Source organism: Asparagus officinalis, chromosome 4 (genome assembly GCF_001876935.1).
Source record: "Asparagus officinalis chromosome 4, Aspof.V1, whole genome shotgun sequence".
Taxonomy (NCBI): Eukaryota; Viridiplantae; Streptophyta; class Magnoliopsida; order Asparagales; family Asparagaceae; genus Asparagus; species Asparagus officinalis.
This window is the reverse complement of record NC_033797.1, coordinates 30,222,824-30,240,887: the sequence shown is the minus strand read 5'-3', so window position 1 is coordinate 30,240,887 and position 18,064 is coordinate 30,222,824. Positions and strand designations below refer to the sequence as shown.

The window sequence follows — 18,064 nt, the reverse complement described above, 5'->3', positions numbered from 1 at the left end:
TTTAAATATCATGATTTTGTGTCAAAGTCCAAGCTTTATGCTCGGAATTGGATGGAAAACCTGAACTTTTTTTTTTTTGCCATTCTTTTTTTCTTTTTGTTGTAGTCGTTTTTTTTTAAATAAGAAAAGGGGAAAAAACTATTACACATGTGATAATGACAAGCGGGCAACAAGCTGCGCCGCTAATCCTTTCTGAATTGCAAAACCCAACCTACGAAATACATACTCAGCGGACCCTGCTGTCGCCACATTCTTATTCATGAATTCCTATTTTACCTACTAATCTAAACAGGAAAAATATTTTCTGAGAAAAACTTTGGAAAAAGGTGGACCTGCCGGAAATGGACGTCCTTACATTTGCTTTGGAACAAGAACCAAGATTCCAACGATCGTTTGGGATGTTTACTCAGGGATTAAGAAAGCTTCGTGCATCACTCTTCGCCAATACGATTCAGCAGCGATCATTAGCATGTTAAGTGAAGTGAAGAAAGGGAGGAAAAGGAAAACGTTTATGGTGTGGGCACGAGCAACGTTTTCTTGAAATTTAGTTAAAGTAGGGAGATCTTTTAGCAGATCTGAGGTAGGTTTAGTCCCCACACATGAGATTAATGAATGAGTAGCAGGTAGCTACAGGGCACATGAGTTATGTTTCTCACAAAATAAATAAATTATTAAATTAAATAAGTAAAACTCGAGGAGTCTATTTCAGTTTCAAACATAGAATTAAGAAACCATTTTAAATGCAAGAGTTCCAACAAACAAAAAAGAAGGAAGGATACCCAACAAAAACAATTGTTATTCTGCACGTACCAATCATTAGTTACACCAGGACCCAAAAGCTGGTGACAAAAAATGATGAGAAAATGACTCTAAAGAATCATATGCTTCAATTCCACAGCTAAATATAATAATTCCGATTAAAAAAAAAGGAAAAGGGGGGAAAAAAAACAAGCCCCAAACCCCTACATTCTTCTTCAAATTTATCCTCACAGAGAAAACACTACCATTTCTAATGTAAGTAATCGAACATCAACGATAGGCAGCGGCGACCTAAAGAAAAATTCTAAGCAAATCCCTACTTAATTAAAAACCCCCAAAAAAAATGATGAAAATAAAAATGTTACACGGAAGAAGAATCAAGAAATCCTTCATTGAGCACATCATCCTCCCCATTGGCAAACAGCTCCGCGTCCTTCTCCTCCTCATCGGAGAAATCCCTCCTCTCTAGCTTCGCATTCGCGGCCACGAAAACCATCTTCTGTGCCCGGTCCATACCCGCCCTGCACTGCCCGTGCTTTCCGAACCACCGGACCAACATCGGGCTACACCTGAACCCGCACGCCGTAGCGTGCAGAAATATAATTCTCACCGCAACCATGGAAAGGGACTTGAACTCCTTGTTCAGTATAGTCTCCCATACTAATCGACTACTCTGAGGGTTCGCGATCCTCATCTTGCCCGTTACAGAATCTCGCTGCTTCACTTGAACGGCACGTGCATATAACGGGTCAAGCCCTTCGGACCTCCACTTCATTAGCTCCATAAGAACAATGTGGGCTTCTTCCCTTGACACCAGCCTCGTTATGAGTTTATCGACATCTTTCTCTTGCTCGGGGGTTAAGTATTTGAACGGAGGGAGGTATTTCCCGCTGGAGTCCTTAATCAAATTGACGGGATCTAATATGAACGCTGCAGACCAAGCCGGATGATAATTCTTACTGAATCGGTCGTCTACAATTTTGTTTATAGGATTGTCGTCAATGCTGAATTTCGAGCACCATTCTTTTACCTTGGACCGGAGCTCGTCCCAGAGAGGCAAGCATTGCCCTGCGAGAGGACGCTCGGCCTCCATTTCTTTAACCGTGGTATTGATCATTTTGATGAGCGAGCGAACAGCCTCTAAATCGGTCCAGAAGGAAATTCCACGGACCATTTCGCCCAACTGCGTCGCATTTGGGTCATCGAGGCAGGCGAGCTTGAACGAATCATCGTGCACCGTCAACTGCATCGGACGAGTCCGAGGCGATGAACGTCCTCGAGCAATGCGGAGGCCGAGGGCAATGTCAGCTGCATTTCGACGAGCGGAGAGAAAGAGTGGTCGAGCCTCTGATCTGATACTTGTGGAAAATGTTGCGGACCTGAGTGTTATATTGTTGAAGAGATCGGCGATCTTGGAGCAACCACTGATGACGGAACTAAAGAGGGGGATGGGGCGCGGGTGAGTCGCCTAACGAGGCTCCGAACTCCTTGGAGTTGACAAGAGAGGTTCACCATCCAATGATTCTGGTTCTCTAAATCCCTCAAGCGCTTTGGACTTGAATTTGTCAGCGCCGACATCCAGCACACGGGTGAGCGCTCGCGCGCGTCCCTGCTGGAGATTAAGTCACAGCATCCCAAAGCATCCTTTCGACGTACTTCGACGGCACGTTCCCGGTGCACGAGCACATGCTGCCCGTCGGAAGACTGTAGTCCATTGGGAGGTTCACCGTTATACTAACTAAACTGGACTCAGAGGAAGAGCGACCGAGACCTGAATCCACCGGCGGCCACTTGAAAGAAGAGAGCGTCTCGTATCGGCCTCGGCGTCTGACGCGGCCTCGTCATACGAGCGTCCAGCCTCGCTCGGCGAGCTCGCGGCGGGAGACCGGCGGTAGCCCAACTTGAATGAAGGAAGGCCCGGAATTTCGGGTGATCGGACGGAGGAGAAGGAACGGACCGCACGATTCGTAGAACCAATCCGAGAGTAGGGCGACGGCGGATCGCGCTGCGATCTCGATAGGCGGACCGGACGACGCTTCGGGCTCTTCAGCTTCTTCACGCTGTCCTCGAACAGCAGCGAGCGCGCCGAGGTCCTCTTTCCGCGCCGGACAGCACGAAATGCGGCGGTGGCGGAGGCGCCGGGTAGGCAGCGACGGCGGGTGGAGGAAGGAGAGTAGCACGACGTCACACGGTGGCTGTGCGGGTCCACGAGCGCCAACGGGTGGATCTGCTGGAGGAGGAGGAGCGACGTTCCGCTGCTGTTGAAGTGAGGGCGATGGAGGAGATGGCCTGGGCGGAGTTTGGGCAGCCTGGGATTTTGGGCCTGGGCTGAGGCGGAGGCAGAAACGGAGAGGTGAATATTAGCGGCAGTGCCGCGGCTTGAGATCGCTCTGGAAGCGGTTCGCGAGGATTGACGCGGAGAAGACGGCGTAGCATTAGGGAAGAGCGGAGCTTGACGCCTTCGGGAGGCCGGTTTCAGAGTGGAGGAGGATGGGCTCTAAATGGGCCCAATACCAAGCGCCTTTCCCTCTCACGGCCTTGTTTCTGACGGTTAGCAGGCTCTCATATCTCTTCTGAACGGCTCTCACCGTTACGTCTTCGGCCGTTGAAGGGACCAAAGCCACGACGTCCATCGACGTCGCCGTTGTAACTGATTCGTTCGCAGTCGCCATGGAAAGCCGCAGTCCTCGATCATGAGCTCGGTTCCATGCCCTCGACTGACATCGACTAGGGCAAATAAAAAGAGCCTTTATTTTATTTCGTGTTTGTTTTTGTGCACTTTACTCTCTCTCTTCTTGAGCTTGAGGCTTTGAGCATGAGCTTTTGTTGTGGGAAATTTGGTTGCTGCGGAAATTTGGATGTGGGGGCTGGGCTAAAATAATCTTTATTTTCTCTTACCCTTTCTGCTCGCCGATGAGGGGTAATATAGGAATTTCGAGGGGCGGGGGTGAGGGGGGCAATCTTTTCTGGTCTTGGGACAGGGTTGACTGCAATTGGGAGCACATGTGTAGTATAATTATTTCTCAAATCTGTGCGCATCGTACAAATATACACAGAAATATGGTGCTTTTAGGAAAAGGTAATTGTCCTAATAGTAATATGTGTACCCTTGGTGTCAGCAAATTTAGGGGTTAGAGAGAGAGAATAGTGTAGTAGGTATGAGACCACACTAATAATTTAGACTTGCTCGTATTTTCTCGCAAACAATCAATCAATCTCCCATTTAGGGGATTTTAGGTGTAGACTTATGATTTGTGGGTAGATAGATGTATAGCTTTAGTTTCGCTGTAGTTTGGGCTCGGGCAATAAGCCCATTTGTGAGTGATTAGCCCAACAAAGTAAGGACCACAGCCCTCAAGAGTGCATGTGGGCTCACCAACGGGGTTTCATGAGTCGCACATCACTTGCTCTTTTGGTTTCGCCTAGGTTCTTACCTAGACCGCCTAAACTTGGCTAAAATGAGATGAAGGGCAGAGATCCTTTTCTCCCTACATACATTTATTTTCTCTTACATTAGGATGTGCCATCATCCCCGTCGACTCGCAAACTAGCCGTCGTCCATCAGACAACAACATAATGGTATTAATATTAATATGCGGGATGTTCTGATAGAATTTATATACCAGCTATGTAGCTGTAGAGTTAAGACTATAAGATGCCAAGACAACTTAACTCCATGATCTTCCTTGCCACATATTAATAACTGTGACGTTCAATACTAAATCTGTTGCCACACCTTCATTAATCCTAAATCTCAATAGCACGTTCACAGATAAGCACCCTTCAATCCTTATTTTAGGCTTCACTGTTCATAATAAACAAATGATGCCTATGCATGACAGTTTGGTCAAGGACTAAACAAATAGTTAGTATGAGATTGCCTCCCATTAATATAATCATAAAGGGAAGCATTAACATATAGGGTCAAGCAATTCCTTGTCATGCATCAACATCCTACCTGTTTTAGCGGGCGGTATCCAGACGTATCTCCGACTTTTCATGCCTTATACGTACCAAGTTGCTACACGATACCAGAAAAAATTGATTAAATACGTGCATATACGAAGCAGACAAAAGCAGAATCGTAGGGAGGAGAAGAAGAAAAAAAAAGCGAAATCAGAGTCGCTTTTTCTAGAATATATACATAGTCTATGATGAAGAATATATACATAGTCTATAAAACGATAGCCCCTCCCATATCCAATTTTTTAATGATTTTTGGCATTGTATGCATACGTCGGCGTATCTTTCCCTCTCAGATAAAAGCAGGTGAAAATAGCCATCTTAACGTGATTATTAGGTCACCATTAGCGTTAGGTGTAGTGGTTCTATGTGGGGTTATGCTTAGCTTAGCTTTTGTATAGGAATGTTGGTGACTCACTTGTTTAAAAGGGGGGGGGGAAAGGAGAATCCGAAGATCTTTTCATTTTGACTAAGAGAGATATGGAGGCAGCGTTCACTAACCTGCCCTCTTAATTTAATCAACATGCTCTCCTTTTTAACTTTCCCCATTTCATTAGCAACAAATCCTAATCTTATATCTTTGTCTCTTGTTTTAATATCAACCCGTGGTCCATGTCTTTCGCATCAAGCAAAGGGTTGCACAACTTCTTTTTCATCCGACTAACGCGCGCGAGATGGTCCTCTAAAAAAGCCTTTTGAGACATGGGCTGGATTCAATTGCTTTCTCTAAAGAGCAATTTTGGGGAAATAGGGAAAGGAAAGTGAGGAAGGCTAGGATAAAAGAAAGAAAGTAGCCATTTGTTTGGGTGTGTAGATTGGGAGCATGAGAGAGAAGAACGTCCCCTATATGAACAGCAACTACCTACAAAAGAAATTAAAGAAGCCCATATTCTCTCTCTCTCTCTCTCTCTCTCTCCATCTCAAACTTAAAGCTGCTGTTGGTTGAGAAAAGTGTATATCAACTTTTCTCTCTCTTTCTCTCTCTATTCTCCCCCTCACCCTCTCTCTGAGAGCAACCAATCCCAACCTCAAAAAGACTCATCTAGTGGCATAAAGGTGAGACCCGGACAGCCACATGTGATTCAAATGAAATGATCTTTAAAAGGAAAAAGGGGGAAAAAAACTAATTTGATTTGCTTGGAAAACAGTGGGAATCTAGCACAATCATTCATACTATACCCTTCATCAGGGATCCAGGCTTAAACTGAGTTTTGGGTTCAATAGTCCATCAACAAATGATGACAGCAGACAAAAAGATTTTTATCATCTCTACAATCAAAGCCTATAAAGGAGTAAACAACAATGAAAAAGATAAAGGAGTACCTGTCAATTTTATCATAGAGAGGGGTGACTACAGTATTTTGATATCATCCACATCTTTTTCCAATACCCAGATAGAATCAGGCTGAAATGAATACAACCGCAATTATAATAAATAAATAAAAATTTGATCAAACTAAGGATTTCAAGGGACAGAAGTACGTTAGCCTTTGCCTCAATTATAAGTGCATGCTTCTGATAGCTCCTGACCAGCTGGCCAGTCACACATCTGAACCAAGAAAATGTGTTTCATTGTGGTGGCTTAGAGGATAATCAACGGTTCATTTGTGGACTCTCTGGTCTGATTAAAATGAGAGAAGCTTAGAATAATCAAGCCCTATAACGCAGGGGGGAAAAAAATCCTATAGAGAGCCTCTATAGAAAACATGGGAGAAAGGAGATGAAGACAACTGACCTAACACGAATCTTAATGCACATGTCACTATGAGCTACCAGTGCCGCTAGACTTCCTATTAGTGCAATTGTGTTGGTGCAATATGCACGTAGAAAGTGGCATGTGCATCAAGATTTGGGCTAGCCAATTGTTTGCTATTCAATATCTACCTATATGATTTTCTATAGAAGATCCCCTATAGGATTTCTTCTTATAAAGTGTATTGCAAGTACCAAAAGGAGAAGACATGTTAGGAGAAATGTGATAAAGAACTCACAGAAAAAATATTATAGTGCCGACATCAGATTTCAGGAGCATGATATATGTTGGTAGCAGCCTAGCAGGCATCTCCCTCCAGTTATGGATCCGGCTCAGTTCTGGACGAAGAGATTACCTTTCCCTGCAATATGTCATGATTTAAGTATCCAGTAGTCCAAGGTTAATTTTAACCTACAGCAATAGAAGTTATATGGAATCTTGATTATGCACTGAAAATCTTTTCAGGTTCCTCTCAATGTACCAAATCCCCATGAAAACGGTTGGAGTAAATTGAACTGTGTGTATTTCAAAAGAGTAGTAGATACTTGAGAAACATGCAGATGTGCCAGAGGAGTTTTCAATAAGGATCACAACACAATTGTTTTCCCCCCTCTTTTTTTCTCTCAAATTAAATCATAAATGAAGATTAGAATATTTGACACAAACTCATTCTATATCCACAATCATGAGTATTTGTTCCAGATTACCGATAGTCTAGCCGCTAATGAGGCCCAAAAGCAGAATGACACACTTATCCTTCTTATTGAAGAAATCAAGACATGCATAAAGACCTATCAGTAATTAATCTTGATAGAATCTTGACAATATCCTTTATGATGACATTTTATGCATGAAATATGTAAGCATGTTGCTTTAGAATTATAAGAACATCATGCAACGGACTAGCTCTTTGCTATTCAACAGATTCAAGCATCCAACCTATGTATCAGGTTGCTTATGTTGCGAGCACGGTTGTCAAGACTCAAGAGGACACAGAAATAGGATATGAAACATGACATGAACATGGATAATATTACAGTCAACAAACTATGGAATTATAAATGCTATGTTGGAAACACGTCAAAGTAGCTAATGAAGAATTGCTTTGAAATTTATGGGAAATATATGTTAAATAAAACAACAATGATACTTCCAATAAACATAGTAGCTGTCACCATTGACACAACTATTTGGATATAGGTAAAATTTTAAAACCTTGGGTGATCTAACATAATGATTTATACTATGCCTTTCATCAGAGATCGAGGCAAAAACTGAGATAACGGTCAATTAGCAATTGATGGCATCAGCCTAATATTTTATCATCTAAACAATGAAGCCTATAAAGGAGTAAAGAATAATGAAGAAAAGGAGTATCTGTCATTTTTATCATTGAGAGGGATGGCTACAGTGTTTATGCAGTAATCCAAATCTTTTCCAATGCCCAGATACAATCAGGATACAACTGCAAGTAAAAAATGATGAAACTAAGGCTTTAAAGTGACATGAGTACCACAGTCTCTACCTTAATTCTGTAAGTGACTTCCTTCAAAGCTCTTGACCAGATAGCCAAAATCTGAACCAAGAAGTATAACAGTTGTGTTTCATGGCGGTGATGAGAAAAACAATCAAACACTTCAACTCCACTCTGATAAAAAAAAGTGAAACTAAAACCAGTCAAGTCCTGTAAAACACACAGAACGTACAAAAAGAAAGCATGTAAGGATAATGTCATGAAGAATACAGAAAAATATACTGTCCACATAAAGTTTTAGGTGATGACATGTTGGTAGCATGCAATCTCTCGCTAGTCATGGATCTAGCCCCAGAGTTCTAACTAAAAGAAGAACCTTTTTCCTGCAGTAGCAAGCTTGTTGTCATTACGTTATGTCGTTGATTTAAAGAGTAAGGAACCCAAAATTAATTTCGATCAGTATTATCAAAAGGTATATGGTATCAGTGTTAGTTTTAGATTATGGAAGGCAAATGCGCTCATCCCATGAAAACAGTTGAAGTAAACTGAACTCTGCATATTTCACACAAGAGTTGATACTTGAAACGATAGGACAAGTTTTCAACAAGGATTGCCACACCATGGATTATTTCACGTATAATCGTAAATATATGGAGATGTGTGTATAGAGGACATATGCAACATATTTGGCACAACTTGTCGTAAACCCACGATCATATGATTGTTTGTTCCCATATTATGGATAATGTAGCCACCAATGGCACTCCTCTTGAAGCGATGCAGTAATGTAGTGAAGCAGCAGAATGACGCATTTTTCCTTCTAAGTTCTAACTCAAAAACCAAAGAGATACATAAGACCAATTGACAAGTGATCTTGATAGAATTCTTGAAGATATACCTCAAGTCGAAAGATGAGTGTGATTTGCGCATGATATATGGAAGCATGTTTCCTTGGATATATGAGAACATCATGCAACTGGGGTAACCATTTGCTACCCTACTAATTCCAACAAAAGTGAAAATAGTATCATCCCAATTTTTGTACCATAGAATGACATCATCCAACATAAGTGAAAATAATATCATCCCATTTTTTGTAACATAGGAAATCAGGCTTCCTCCTCCTCCCTCACCCTCCCTCATGTGGGCCTGCTCCCTCCCTCCTCCCTCCTCCATCCTGCCTCCCCTTCTGTCAATCCATCCATCTACACATGCGTGTGTTGTGCGTATATATACATATGTGCATATTTACACACACAATACAGTCTGTATGGAAGTCTAGAAGTGCTATGTCAAACATGTCGATAAAAAACATATTGAAGCTGCATTCATAAAAAAAAATTCAAAGATCTTTCCATTCTTCTTGGTTGTGAGTGGAGATGGTGTGTTTGCGCCTAACTTGTTTCCGAGAAATGGTGGTCTGAGAATATATCTAATGATTGGTATTTATGGTTAAGACAGATCGAAACAGAAGCAACACGACTAATTACATCCAGATGGATTGCCTGATAACATAGATCTAAAACTAACACCATTACAGCAGATACCCAAGGGGCCGGACCATAATGTCAAATGACCAAAAAGGCTGGAGTCCAGAAACACATAAAATTCAGTGTTTAAGGAAGGTAGTAAAGATCTAGACTCGATTCAAAATTCTGAAACTTGCAATTGAAACAGGTTTCCAGTGGGTCCGAAGTGAAATAGAAACGAGATAAAATGAGCAGAATAAGAAAAGGTTGTTACCTTATGGAAAGTCTAGGCATAGCAATTAGTGTCATAAATTTGTGGAAGCAAATTTAAGATGGTTACAAAGATTGACAAGCAGTGATTTAAAAATCTGTATCACCATAACGCAACACCTACCAGCAACTTATGGACTAATAATCTAATGGTCGTTTATTATTCCCCAACATGATTATTGCCATTCAAATAGTGAATCATTTTTTACCATCCATCTAAATTTTGCACCTATTTCAATGTCTTAATTATATAACTAATCATGTAGTCAATTATGTTAGTCATTCTAAACTCATCAATATGTGGTCATTACTGCCTTGTTATATTTTTCAAAATTTATAAACCTGCTTTCCTCTGCTTACTCAATGATGGGTTTTGCTATTTCGGACTCAAAACTCAAACAATGAATTGAGAATTAAAAGAATAGCATACAACAGAATAAAGATTCTAAATATGCTCAATCCTCCATACATAAACGATAATGTACTTCTTTCACGTCAATTGCACATGCAAGAAGAATGAGAAATTGAAGTCTAAAAGTCAAAGTTGATTCTAGCAACAGAGGACAACAGTCTTGAGATGAATAAACTAATGGAAACATCGTGAAGAACATTACATTACTATTCTGGAGGTTGGAGAAGGATAGATGGCTACATTTTCTCCAAATTGAAATCACAAACAAGAATCGTTTTCACTAGAAATTGTTAAAAGCATGCAAATAATTATAGCAACTGATTCAGGAAGATCATAATTGCGGTGAATATGACAAGCAATTATGTGTTTATTATAATTGCTTTAGATGCCTGGCAAGGCAACTAAAGCATAACATATTTGGTGAACTAAAAAATCTGTCCATGAAAATAGTTTAAGTTGCTTTTTCCAGACATGTGCAATAATTAAGGATAATAATGTCAGAAGAATCAAACAAAAAGTTAAAACAAAAACTAGCTGGTGCATGCTCTAAGGAATCAGATTTGTGGTTAGCTTTATACTAGACCTATGGACCTAGATTTGCAATAGCAATTCAAGACATAAGAGTTAAAATTTAAATACTCAGCTTGTTCATCATCACCCATTTGTTTAGCAATAAATGTTGCTGGTATAGGGGGGGAAATGATTCTACAGTTTACTTACGATTTTGGAATGTTGCTCAGAAGTAACCAGATTAGAAAATAAAGGAGAGGTTCAAAAGTAAAACCTATATTAATCGTGTAAAAAACAATATTTAAGCAAAATGAGATATTATCCGGTAAAATGACGTCAAAAACTATTACAATCCCAATATAAGACAGTAAAGTACATAAATAGTGTCATTTCTTGTACCTGTATGTCTAAATCCTAAATACAGAAGATGACTCATTGAGGGATGGTCGGCATCATTAAGTTAAGGAAGAAAATACCAATGCCATCAGAAAAGCATGAAAGAATCATCATGCATATATATAGTAATACATGAAAACTGCAGTGTTGATTCCTTTCATTAAAATAAGACATTTTGTATGTTAGTTTAAAAATACACGTTTAGGCAATTTGAACCAATAGACAACCCTTGTTTGGCGAAAGACTTGTTTTCTTTAGCGACAACCAAGTCTTGCTAATTCTGAGCACGACTGACCTGCTGCCATTAGCCAACGAGACCTAAGTGTAGCCAGGGTGAAGGCAGCGAAAATAGAAAAGGAGGGGTTCATCAACGATTAACTGCAAAGATGAAAGTGAAATGCAAGGAGGATGGTTTTGGGGGAAGTATTGTGATTGATTATGAGATAGTTATACATCACTACCAAAAGGATATCTAAAACTAACATGTCAATACATTAAATGAAATAAAAAATTCATCTAATGATCTAAAGGATAGGACGAACCCTTTGTTTACTTTGGCATGCCATTGGAGTTACTAGTACTCTAGTAGCGGCACTTCATCAATACCTATTATTTCTTTGACAAGGAAATTGCCAATGAACTTATTATGTAGAATCTTACTTGGTTACACAGGATATACACCATGCTGAACACTCTTAATCTTTTTCTCGAGAAAAAGCTTGGAAAAGACACCATTGCAAAAATTGAAAGCCTAAATAAGTTCTAACAATTTATTGTTACTTCCATCACCAGGATTCGATTCCTTTCGAGAATTGCTACATCAACACTGGTTCAACATGCAAACAACTGGACATGTTGAATAAGTTATTTCTATTGACCTTAGGGAAACGAACATCAGAATCACAGCATAAATTGCTCCAAAGATGGTTTTCTCTAGAATTATGAGCTGAATGGATTCTGGGACTATATTTTTATTCAATAAAACTATCTGATATGCAGTTTGTTCAAAAAAGACACCCTTCGTATATCAAATTTGTGCTGCTCAAATTCATCTTGTGCTTGGATGAGTTGTTTCATTTCCAATGTCTCTTGAGCACACTAGCACATTGCAGCAGTCAGGCATATGATTTGACTTGGACGCCTCACTCATTATTTACCTGGCATAGAATAACTTTCTAGTGCTTTGAAACCATAAAAAGTCTTTAATTAATTATGAAAAATTCTTTAAGGACCCAAAATATGGGACCAATAGGGGGGGACAAGTGAGGTGTCCCCCTCCTATTGGATAATGAGTTGGTCATCATTAATGATGGCTAACTCATTATCCAATAGGAGGGGGACACCTCACTTGTCCCCTTTATTGGTCCCATATTTTGGGTCCCTGATTCATATCCCAAATTAAGACCCTTGCCCAAGCATTATTTGTAGTTACCTCATCACATAGTGTAAGCAAGAAACATTCAGATCATAATTAAGTTAACAGCCTGATCTGCCTGTGCATTAATTAAGCAAACTCAATTTTGTATAATTAATAATTACATGAATGAAATGTCTGTTTAAACTACTTGTGGCTTATCATTATGATCCATCATATAGTATTTGCTGTGTCTGTACTCAGTAGTTCATTTTTTGCACATTATATTTATTAGTTGAATGGATTCAGTATTGCTGCAATCACATGCTTCGTGTATACAACATTTTGCTATTTCTACTCTTGATTACTTCTACTTGAATAAAAATCTAAATTTCTAGTTGCAGAATGATAATGGGATGCATTTGAGCTTCTTTTCACAGAGGATCTGAGTATACATGTTTCCAGATCCCATAGGTGATAAACTAAAAAAATAAAACACACTTTACAAGGAGTTGGATGAATTAGAATATTACACCAAACACAGTCATTTGTAAATGTTGAGAATTAATTATGATGTTCATCTACTATCAATTATCTATTATTATTATTATTTAAAAAAAAGCTATACTTTTGGTCACAAATTCTGGTTCTACTCCTTTGTGAGTCTCGATTCAAAAAAGTCAAGAAATGTCCGCATGAAATATTGTGCTTTAAAATTCATAAGAGGAGCAAATTTGGAAAAATCAAAATGCTACCCCACTTTTAACACAATCCCCATTTTCTCCACAACTGCACACATTAAGTTCCACTAAGGGGTGTTTAGCAGTACAAAAATGAATTGAAAATGTGTAAGTTACTCCAAAGAAAGGGGGGCAGTAAGGTGTGTATGGTTTGACAGACTCGAAAAAACCAAAGGGCACTTGCTGCTGATAGGCATAGTTTCTATTATGATGTCGATGTCTATTCAAGCTCCTTTGACTCCAGCCCCAGAAGCTATTCTTTCACCAGCACCTGCACTTAATATACTACTATTTCTTTATTTATTGAAGAAACTTCTCATTGCCATTCTTCTTCCTACTTCGAGGGGATTCGTAAAGAAAAGAAATGACAAAAAAAGAGCTAAAGCCAAGTGAACAAGGTAATGTCACTTTTCCACAAATGAATATCACACCACGTCGGCATGCAAGTGAAATACAGTGTTTGTTTGAAAAACAAAATTACCGTTGAAAGTCCAATGTGAAGATGATATGGCAAATTATGATTAATTAGTAAATGTAGTTAAAATCATTTAATTAAAATTGGTTACTATTTTTGTCACTTTCATGTGACTTCATCAATTTTTTAGGAGAAGTTAAAATACATTAAACTCTATATGGCAACTTTCTTGCATTTCAATTTCATAACCACTGACATGCAAACAAACACCTAAAATATTAAAAGAAACTCACTTTCTCACTTTTATCTTTCAATTGCATGCAAACAAACACCCTCTAACTCTCTTTGATACCCCACTTCATCACCTATTAGTTCCTTCTTCCTCCCAACTTCCTCGATCATCTCTAACCTCTATACATACAACCAAGAGAACCAGCTGGTTGGAAAAAATAATGCCCCCTTAACTTGTGTCAGGCATATATCGTGTCCACAAGAAGAGCAGTGCTTGTTAAAATAACATGTTGACAAGAGATCAAAGCAATAACTGAGTAGAAAATTCAGCCTTTTCTATAAAATTGGGTAGGCTAATGAGCACAATACAAAATTGTGAAGATACCAGGATAGAATCAATTAAGTTATTTACCATATTCAAACCTGATATGAGCGATTTATGACTTAGAACCAAACTTCTAGCCAAAATACTATAAAAGTCCTGTGCAAAGATGATAGAAGGCCACACTGAAATAGTAGAACATGGTCAAAGAAGAGAAACATATTGCAACGCAAGATACAAAATTTGTCTTACTTGAGGAAGAACAAATATTTCGAAGGAGCCCACCCTTTTTGATACATTGCCAAATTTCTCATGTACCGAAGGTGTTGGATACATATCCTGGCATATTTGACATTAATAAAAGAATATAAATATACAAAATTTTTCCTTTCTACATAAAAATGATATTAATTGATTGACATGTTATTAAATTTTAAGGGGAAAATGTGTCTATACCCCTCGGCATTTTCAATCTATCTTTTGGGGGTTTTAGATTCTTTTATAAGGTGTTTTAAGATATTGGTCCCTTAGATCTTTCATATTTTTAAAATTAATCCCTCAGATAATTGGAATTGCTTTTAGTCCCCCGATTCACATTTCACAGTGTCTTTCAACTATCTAAATATGTTATCGGTCTATCAAAGGAACAGATATTAGAGATACTGAAAAAATGTTAGATTTCAATTTGATTCCAAAAGGTAAAATAAAATAAAGGCCTCCTACTAGAACGGATATTAGATACAATTCTAGTAGGATAACATACAATGTAACGATAGATCATATATTGTGGAATCGATCATTAATCATATACTTCCATACATTTTACTTTCAGTTTTATTGACCCACTATGACTAAAATACCCGAGGCTCATCACAGCTGCATTATTCCACAATATCCCGCTAGCAACGGAGTTAAATTTATCATTTTGAATATAAATTAACTCCAAAAATCCCAATAAAGATGTTTTCAGCCCCAATTATATCAACGGGAAAATCGAGATGCTTGGAGCTATCAAACATCATTCCTACCTTTGATCATCTCAACTCTACTTCATCTCATCTTGAGCTTGCAAAATGGAATTCGCATAATAAGTGCCTCCACTTAAACATAACCCTAGTTTTTTCTAATCTCCGCATCCAAAAAGGCCTAAGATTTTTACCATCATGATCCACTCACTGACCCCATGCTTTTTGCCCCCTGGTAAAAAAATGCACCATCTTGGGTTTACGAATAAGATTATAACGAACCCAATTCTTATTTGCATTAGATTTTGCTGTCTAATAATTTTGCTCCAGATGTAAAGGGCAAAAGACGAACAAAGGACCAAATACTTACAAAGTTATTCAAATATAATCCCTAGAAAGATAGGAGGACAGAGAAAGCAATCAATCTTTTTTACTTCACTTTCCTCTGCGACATCATACGAGGATCTCGGTAGAAAGTTAAATAAGATTTGATTTTTTTTTTAAAGTGAAAGTGGCGGAGATTACTAACCTTATAAAAGATCGCGATGCGATTCTTTTCTCCCAATTTTTATTTTAATTTTCTCCTTTCACCTTTTTTCCCCGTTTGAAATCCTTTGACGCAATAAATAAACAGATGAAAAGGCGGAACTAAGGGTTTATGTTTGAAATCTTTTTTAGTATTAATTTTTCGAACTAGATTTTCTCAAATTGATTTTAAAAAACTTAGTATCATATTATTAGTTCTTAGCAAGATCATTTGCATTAAATCTAATTTAAAACATAAATTACTAGAGTATTAAATTAATTCCTACTCCCAACTCAATGGTCATCTTGTGTACCGTTGAAGTCATTTTGACATTTTTGTACTTTCTCAATTTATAAGTTCACTTTTTTTTTTTCACTTCAATCTATTTTTCTATTTCTTTATTTTTATTTTGTAAAATAAATAAATAAAAAAATATTACACAAGTGATGATGACAAGCGGGCAACAAGCTGCGCCGCTAATCCTTTCTGAATTGCAAAACTCAACCTACGAAACACGTACTCAGCGGACCCTGCTGTCGCCACATTCTTATTCATGAATATGGTATAAGAATAGTATAAAGAAGTTGGTGCTAAAAATTTTATAAATAGTTACGTATAAAAATCATATTACCAATTTGACTATAGATATACCTCGGTAAATGAGACCAAGGCGAGTACTTAATACCATATTCTCTTCCATTGATCACTTGTAACATTTACCACTTTCACCAGAACCGAAGAAAAAAGTGAATCTCCAAAACTGTTGACAAAATAATATATCAATTATCAAATTGTATCAATTTTCTATAATAGAGTTAGAAAAGATTTGTATTTGTGAAATGTCGACAAATGTTAAAACATCATACAACAATTTAAAAACAAAGAAAGGAAAAAGAAAAAAGATATGAACAATGTTTTCAAGGTTTAAAAATTTTGCTTTATTTTGAATAGTTGATAAAGCTCAAAAAATTTATTGTAGCATATAATGTATGTTTAAGAGCATCTCCAACCCAAAAACCCAAAATGGTGTAGTTTTTACACTAAGTTGGTATAGTTTTTACATCAAATCACTATTTCATCTCCAACCCATTACACCAAATTTTACACCAAAAGAATATTTCTTTTATTATTCTTATTTTTTAACATTTTTATCTATTTAAAATATTTAACAAATTATATAATTATATAATACATTACATATAATTAATTATAATAATATATTTTATGAATAAAATAAAAATATAAAAATAATGCTAAATCAAATTAAAATATTACTTTCATAAATTCAACTAAAGATTACATTTAACATCACAAAAAAACATCACACTTGCAAGCAAAAAAAATAAAAATAAAAGGCATTACATTTAACATAAAATAAAACACAAAGACACAGTCAATATTGATAAAATTCTAAGTCTCTAAATTAGTATATTCATCCCACAAATGATCAATTAATGCATCTCAAAGTGCAATATGAGCTTCTTTATTCTTGATTTGTCGATGACGAGCCAGAAATTCTTCAAACAGAGAATTTTCATGTAAAACCATCTGAACGTCCGGAACTAGCGCTTCCTTTCAATTTTCAATTGTAGCATTAAGATCACGTTCATCCTCAATTATCATGTTGTGCATAATAATGAACGCAGTCATTATATCATGTAATACTTTTTTTCAAAAACGAGCTGGTCTTGACACAATTGCAAATCGAGATTGGAGTACTCCGAATGCACGTTCTACATCTTTTCTGCATCGTTCTTGCTTCATTGCAAACAACGTTTTTTTGGACCACGTAGATCATGAATTGTTTGTGCAAGAGTAGACCATTTTGGATATATACCATCAGCTAAATAGTAACCTATGTTATAATTTTTACCTTGAATGACATAATGAGCAGGAGGAGCAATACCTTCAACGAGTTTAATTTGCAAAAAGATGAGATACCTCTAAAACATTAATGTTATTATTGGAACCTGGCAAACCAAAATATGCATGCCATATCCGAAGATCATAATCAGCTACAGCCTCCAGAATAATAGTTGGTTATCCACTACGCCCTGCGTATTGGCACAAGTAACTGATCCAAAACTACATGAGTTTCTTGTACAAGAACAATCAAGAATTATGCATAAAAGAACTAAACAAGGTGAAGGATCTTAAAATATCGGTTCTGATACTTTTGCCCAATATTTCGAGTATCTTCGTCCTTCTGATGATAATTTCCCAAAATACTAAAATGTTGTTTTAGTTTATGTTCAATGTTCTATTTTCCTTTAATTTTAATGTATTACAATTAGTGTTAATTTTTATGTCCTAATTTATGTGTACTTTTTTTATGTCCTAATTTTTATGTTGTATTTTTTTTTTATCTAAATGTACGTTTTTCTTATTTCTTCATTTGGTTCTAGTATTATGAAAATTTAAGTGTTTGGATTAAATTATCTATTTTTTTCCTTTTTGAATTTTATTTTAATAATTATTTTATACTCTAATTTCATTATAATAGTT

At 37.4% G+C, this 18,064-nt stretch overlaps 1 protein-coding gene and 1 long non-coding RNA gene across 5 annotated transcripts; both read right to left on the bottom strand.

The window, feature by feature from the left end:
• LOC109838432 lies at nt 883-3,690 on the bottom strand. Its single transcript, XM_020406879.1, is given in 7 exon segments — nt 883-2,215; nt 2,218-2,304; nt 2,306-2,368; nt 2,512-2,714; nt 2,717-2,764; nt 2,767-3,087; nt 3,197-3,690. Coding segments are annotated over 7 exon segments (2,052 nt in total). The 5' UTR covers nt 3,432-3,690; the 3' UTR covers nt 883-1,120.
• On the bottom strand, nt 3,756-15,630 carry LOC109837084. 4 transcript variants are annotated; one of them, XR_002246179.1, is made up of 8 exons: nt 15,563-15,630; nt 14,321-14,407; nt 8,220-8,332; nt 8,001-8,123; nt 6,714-6,836; nt 6,205-6,343; nt 6,046-6,127; nt 3,756-4,780 (listed from the first exon to the last, which is right to left on the bottom strand). It is a non-coding gene; the product is annotated as an uncharacterized LOC109837084 (long non-coding RNA). The 4 variants fall into 4 exon arrangements; XR_002246181.1 differs by having other exon boundaries at nt 8,259-8,332; XR_002246178.1 differs by having other exon boundaries at nt 8,001-8,332.